General features: G+C 37.5%; 1 protein-coding gene across 1 annotated transcript; it reads right to left on the reverse strand.

The window, feature by feature from the left end:
- Window positions 1-561: 561 nt before the first annotated feature.
- On the reverse strand, window positions 562-6,245 carry mlx (MAX dimerization protein MLX). The gene is made up of 8 exons (XM_067475990.1): window positions 6,125-6,245; window positions 5,029-5,065; window positions 4,791-4,880; window positions 3,863-3,972; window positions 3,640-3,742; window positions 3,153-3,252; window positions 2,665-2,866; window positions 562-1,132 (listed from the first exon to the last, which is right to left on the reverse strand). Exons 1-8 carry the CDS (start codon window positions 6,161-6,163, stop codon window positions 1,076-1,078), a joined length of 738 nt encoding a protein of 245 aa, XP_067332091.1. The 5' UTR covers window positions 6,164-6,245; the 3' UTR covers window positions 562-1,075.
- Between the last annotated feature and the right edge of the window lie 720 nt (window positions 6,246-6,965).

The raw sequence follows: 6,965 nt of genomic DNA on the forward strand, positions 1-6,965 counted from the left end.
AATATTTTGTTTTAAATCTCACACATCACATTTTAAATACGCTGCTACTTATCACAAAAATTGATGACAACCAAAGAAAACAGCATTTGTCACGGTGGTTATTAAGACGACTTACATCTCAATTGTCGAGATGTTAAAATCACTTTACTGAGAACAAAACTGCCTACATGTCAGATTCAAATAAACACAAAACTGCAACTGAAAAAGGCCTTGTGTATAGACAGAACTTCTTCACAAGCACAGTGCAACTCAATTACTGTCAAAGATGTATAAAGATGTTTCATAAATCAGATGTTTATGCTGCCTACACTGCAGACTTGTCACCCTTGAGATTTTGGCATCTTTGTCAGCTCATTACACCTGCTTCAATAATGACACACTAAATGTAGAAGAGTTCCAATTAAATCAAACCTTACTATAGTAATGGAGTATTTTTCATTGTCTCCAACCTTTCAGGAGTGATATGACTGACATTTGTGTGCTGAAGCTGAGAAGAGCCCTTTGTTTCACCATTAAGCTGCAAACATGCCTGATGTGCCAGAAGTGAAGGTGTTGGCTCAAAAATGTCCCATCCTGTCTCTGTATTTGTTTATTAAATTAACAGGTTCTACAAGCCATTGCATCAATTTAAGCTACCACTGATTCATTATTTCAAAAGGGACAGCTCCAGTTACTGCAAACAGTAAATACAACAATATGCATGCTGCACTATTTTGCTTGATGAAGTTTACACTCATTTTCAAACTTACACTTTGTGAATACTGAGTTTTTGTGTTTCCCTTACATTTGTAGGAGAACCTAGCACTTAAAGGCCACAGCAGTCACCAAAGGCTGTAGTATACTCAGCTACACCCACAATGAGAACGTGATCCCTCTTAAAAAGCTGCTCTGTTTAATGCAACTTTTAATTTATTCTGCTGCATTAATCCAAATGCTGCCGGAGTGTTGCAGATAAACTCAGCTGAGTGTAAATACTGTGGTGTGGCTTGGCGTTGACTGAAGGTCTTACTCCACCCTGAGAGACCAAAGCAAGTCCCAAGTTAACTCCTGGGACTTTCCTGGAGTTTTCACTTGATCAATAAAGCTGAGCATTAAGTTGATGGAGGACCCTGACAACAAATTCCCTCAGCGTCTAGTGGAAGAAAAAAGAGAAGGCACAAAACACAGGTGGGGTTAATAACTTCATTGAGGGCAAATATCAGCATAGCCACTCTGAGCAGTGTGTGGTTACACAACACAATGTGTGCAGATGTGGTGAACGTACACAAATTTAAATCTTTAAGGTGCAATTACTGGCCTAAAAAAAAAAAAAAAAATCAAAACAAAGTACCAATTCAAATTCTTTACTTAAGTAATCATACTAAGCTGATTATCTACATTTCACTTAAATTAAGTACTCCCCTAAAAAAAAACTAAATGTATTTTAAACAGTTTTTGTAATTATGGGAAAACATGTAAAGTAATTTAATAAAAAATAAAGGTCAGAGATCACTGGTGGTAGAGGTGACGCTGATTTTAACCACTTTTTGTGCTGACAGGGTGTTAACCTGTAGCACGGAAGCAAAGAATGGCCATGGGTTCCATTTCCTCTTGTTATGGAGATAACATAACTCATTTTCTTATGATAACTAGATAAGATTATTTGGCAAAATCCAAACCACCTTATCCTTTAAAGTTAGTGTAATAAAATGTGATTTTGCTATGGTTCCAACAGTAATCACGGGCTCTGTTTTTCCGCATGACTTATCTTAGTGGTTAAGTTATAACTTATAAAGGACGCTCCCCTGACACCCCTACACCCCCCCATATCAATAGGGTGTTAAAAGAGCAGCAGGTGTAAGGTCCAACTTTATGTGTTTTTTTCCCATGTGTCTTATTCTGAACTCCTAGAACATGTCCATTCAATAGATGGCTCACGTCAAATGGACGTTTCGCTTTGATACTTTGTTTTGTTCACGCAAAACAGGCCATAGTCAGCGCCGGCATCATCCTGTCCCAAGATGCGTGGCTGTGCCGGATTACACCAAATTGATACAGTGCCACTATTCTTCCTCCAAGAGAGAAGAGTATGCGACTGTTTGCGTTTAGCTCAATTCCATGCTCTCAATCATTAGCAGCCAAAAAAAAAAGACCCTTATCCACAGTGATAAATCAAATTTAAAAAAAAAAGAATAACCCCTGCATCAACAGATAACGGCTGACATGGTTTATTATTAACCTACACCAAAAAAATAGTGCCTAATTTATTTGGAATAACAGACTGACAGCGGTGTGTGTGCTGAGGTGTTTTGTAGCAAGCACTTTGATCTGTGCGGCACATTATAAACACACTAATAAGTGCTAGACACCGGAGCTGTCCATAGACCACAAAGGGCAGAATGTCAACTGGATGGATGTGTTCCAAGACTTCACAACAATATATCCCACAATGTATATCCCGTTATCATGAGATAACGGGATATAAAAAAAGATAACCTAACCCACAGTGTTACTTAAGCATTAATGAATTCATAATATTTTTAAAAAAATGAAATAATACTTATATATTTAAAAAATACCACTAGGTGGTATTAATGTTGCGGCCGATTGGTGCAAACATTCTAGCATGCAATTAAGCAATACAAGCCTACATTACTAGTCACTGTGTGTAAAAAGAATCCTTACCTGTGGCTTGCAATGCTCCTCAATCCAGCTAAACACACAGGCAGAGAGTTCTTGGAAGCTATTCACTGAAACCGAATTGCTAAAAGACTGAAACAGGTGGTCCATGATGCTCTGAAAGATGTTGAACTTGACTTGGTCAGACACCTGATCCTCACCCTGTTGAGGGTTATTCTGGTGGGCCTTCACTATGTGCTCATAGTTCCTGTTAAAAAAAGATGACTAATGTTAATGGATCATAAAATATAACATTTAATTAAACCATACACTAGATGGACTGGTTTGCCTCCAAAGCAGGTGGTCCCAATCTGTGATCAGTACTTCTTTTAAAAATCTATCTTCTCATCTATCTGGGTGCAGAACTTGGATTATGACTTTGGAATGCAAAGACAAGTATCTATACAGTAACATGGCTGTAGTTTGCCAGCAAAAGGAAACAAAGAAGAAATACTTAAATGCATCTTAGATGAGTTTGTGAAGGTTTAGTTTACGTTTTCATGATCTTTAGTGCCATCACTTCTTTTCTAAGTACCAAAACGTCCTCCTCTTGCTTCTTCTTTTCTTTATGAAGAAAATGGATGTAGTCAATGGCTGAAAAATAAGGAAAGGCATCAATCAGTGATTGCTTCACTACACAGTATTAAATGCACTGGTAAGTTTCAATTTTTCCACATAAATGTTGTCTCCCCCACAACCATCTGGCATATACCAAAATTCTGCGACTTCCTCTTAAACCCCTAGTAAAACCATACATGTACTCCATCTCTGTTGAGACAGGTTTTATTGAATCTGGTTGCATAACGATAGTTGCTTTTGCATGTTTTCTGTAATTTAGGACTTTGTACAAAACACTCTTTACCTTTATTGTCTAATTAAGTGTTTTGCCCTTTGAAATTATAGTTTAATTACTATTAAAAATAAATCTATTAGACACATGGGTGAACTATTAGTTTTCAAAGAGACAACATCACATCTCACTTTTCTGGAGAATAGTTGCCTTGCTGATCTTTTGTGCCCCCACTGTAAATTCAGACTGCTGCTGACACGTTGGTACTATTGACTGCAAGTCATCATAGCCTTTCTAAAGTAGAAAAAGAAAGGTTATTAATAACAACTGAAGAAATAAAAACATAAAAATAAAGGGCTGCGTTACTGGTTCTGTGGTAGGTCACAAGGATCTACATTCAACTGTAGACTTTACCTTGATGGCATCTCTACGTTTCTGCTCAGCTTGTGTGTGTGCTTGTCTTCTTCTGTCTTTGTAAGAGTCCTTATATGAGGTCTCATGTCTGTAGTCACTGTCTTCATCATCTGATTAAGACATCATCAATTACATCATCAATTAAATAACCATTTTTAAACTGAAAATCTCAAAAACATTTTTTAACCATAATATAAATTAATTTTAATCAAACAAAAATAAAAACTAAATAATCTAAAACCGTAAAAAGATATTTTTTCTGACAACTGGCTTTTATCTATTTAGATAAGCAAAATGAATGAATAGATTTATCCATAAGATTTAAAACCCTTGAGTCTTGAATCTCATTTCCTCTCCATCTCCATAACCTTACCAACACCGACCATTTCTCATTTCACCAGGATGCATGCAGAGAAGCTGATTCATCTTTCAATCAAATCATATTGATCACTATAATGCACTTTAAACTGGCCTACAGCGAACATTTTCCACAGACAGCAACTCATTATTAAAAAAAAATGCTGACAAAAGCTATAAAAAGAACACAGTTCTACATACACCACTTTATTAAACATAATTATATAGTCCTCTAATCCATTTTATAGCTCTCTCTGATAAAACTGTTGTCGTTTTATATCCTACTGAGAGTCTACGTGCACGTCTACAGCATGTCCTGTAATGAGTAGCAAGACAGGTTTTCCCTTTTCGAAGTAGCAGGAAATAAAATGACAGAAAATATGAATTTGTTTTTCAAAACATTGAATGAAATGTGATGTACAAACATGACCTTTTATTTTTTTAGAAACTCTGTTTTTTAAATGGTTAAGAGTTAGCAAGTAAAGTGCTGTTATTATCAAACATGTTAACATTTATATCCCAATGTAAACCTAGCACAAATTATCTCTCAAAACTGTGAGAAAAACAATACCTGTATTTGGAACTGAAGAGGCACTTGTCGAGCCAATGCTGTTGGCTCTAGAATCAATGCTACCTTTTCTGGCGGTTTCAGCAAAGAAGGCTACAGAGCAAGACGAAACACAACAAAGAGGTTTTTCTGAAATCCCAGAAATAGATTGGCATACCAACTTTGTTGACCACAAACACAAGGTCACCATCACATAGTGTAAATATCAAATAACTGCATATGGAGCTAAATGAATACTCACAAGGGTCAAAGCCACTGTCGCTGAAAGCACCATCTGTCTGCCGGGCCATCACCAGACAACGGAAGATGGAAAAGGGAGGAAATAGAGACTGAGAGAGTGGAACCACAAAAAGAAAACTGTGCTGCCCTAAATATGTTGACAACAGAGCATGACTACCTTCCTGATAAGTAGCGAGAACCCCACTGAGCATTGCCCTGATTTCTTCAATTGGACTATACAGGTGGGCAAAGAGCTGTACTACATCTTGATCTAGGGTAACACAACAACAGATGTGTTTAATAATTTGTGGTTTGCAGTGGTTTTTGTTCCCCCAATGCTTTCAGTGGGCAAGATCCCAAAAATGTCAACACTTCGGTTTGATTTTTTTATTTCCCAATAACTTTTTTACTGAGTTTTACTCTTTTGATGAATCATATGATGAAGAGGCTACTAAGTAGAACTACATCAGTTGCGACCTAACATTACCGAGAAAGTCTGGATTGAGAACTTTACTGAGGACAACTGGCAAATATAATCATCATCATAGATCACAAACGTGTGAGACCGCTTCTGACAAAGCAAACCTACCATGTCTGCTCCTTAATGAAAACACACAGTTTCGCGATGCTACCTGGCATCGCTTCCCACCGGCTAAATTTGATGGGGTTGCAAACAGCGATTAGTTTACGAGTAGCGAACAACGGTGTATAATTTCGTCAGCCTGGCAGACTATATTTAGTAAATTTAGGCTTCACTTCCACCTAGACAAAATGAGGAATAGGAAATGCAAAGGTTGATGTAATCATATTTAGTTCGTGCAGATCTATTTTCCGCTAAATTTCATGTGGTCGTGAAACACGAGTTCTTTTGAGGGCGTTTGTTTACTTAGCGTAACTAGCTAGCAGTCCGCTAACTGTTAGCTTCAGCTTTTTAACCACGCTACCAATCGTCAGCAAGCTAACGTTAACGTTAGCCGTGGTGCTAACAAAGCCTGCTTACCCCAAACCTTAGCAGGACTTCAACTTTTAGGCACAACGATGTTTGTCACTCATCACACAACATACGTGCGAACCAATTGAACAATAGAGGTTGTGAAAAACTGACACAAGTTACTTACTTTCCAATGATCCTCGGGCGACGTCGTCGGGTCCGTCATGGTTTTTGGAATGGTAAATAACTAATAGCACTGCTGCCTTCACGTGCATTGCGGAAGTTCCAATGTTCACAATTCCTAAAACATGTACCAAAAACTGAACTCCTTTTACATTTATCCAGTGGTAAAGAAAGAACTTACATTATTTACTTACGGAGTACTGATTTAAATAACTATTTTCCTTATCAGTTAATCTGCCAAAAATATTTTGGATTAATCCATTCTATTATTCACACCTATTCAAAGTTTCTTTACACATAGTGACATCCTGAATTTGCATTAATTAATATAAACTATAGCCTAAAATAAAAAATAATATATGAAACGCAGTCGTTTTGTATATGGGAAATTAAAATCAACAAAGAATTGTAATCTTTGTTGTTCATCATTATGCACATTCACATTTTAACATACAAGTCTCAATGAAATTCAGTCTCAGGGTAAGGCGAGTGGTGCCACGGGGGGAGACCGGGAAGCGTTCCCTGAGTGTCTCCTGCAATGTGCATCCCAGCCTGATACTCTACCTATTGAGTCTCCATAACCGCTATCATTTAAAACCTCATCAGTGTTTGAAGAAGCGGAGTATTCTGATGTAGCCAAGAAACAAAACCGCAGCCCCACTACATGCAGTGAAAAGCGCAGTAGTGATGGGAGTTCCGGCTCTCTTCAAGGATTTGGCTCTTTTGGCTCGCCCCCCTAAAAGAGCTGGCTCTTACGGCTCCAAATGGTTCCCAAATGGCTCTTAATTTAGTATCACTTGGAGCCTTATATTTTAGTGTAGTTTAGCAGTTATGAATGGTTTGTG

Source organism: Channa argus, chromosome 15 (assembly GCF_033026475.1).
Source record: "Channa argus isolate prfri chromosome 15, Channa argus male v1.0, whole genome shotgun sequence".
In the NCBI taxonomy this organism is placed as follows: domain Eukaryota; kingdom Metazoa; phylum Chordata; class Actinopteri; order Anabantiformes; family Channidae; genus Channa; species Channa argus.

Excerpts from the sequence above, each read along its gene's own strand:
- mlx (XM_067475990.1), bottom strand. The coding sequence starts at position 6,163 with ATGACGGACCCGACGACGTCGCCCGAGGATCATTGGAAA. Across the intron at positions 4,881-5,028 it reads CGACAGTGGCTTTGACCCTT|CCTTCTTTGCTGAAACCGCC; the intron begins GTGAGTATTCAT and ends CTTGCTCTGTAG. Across the intron at positions 1,133-2,664 it reads AGGAGCATTGCAAGCCACAG|ACGCTGAGGGAATTTGTTGT; the intron begins GTAAGGATTCTT and ends TTCTTCCACTAG.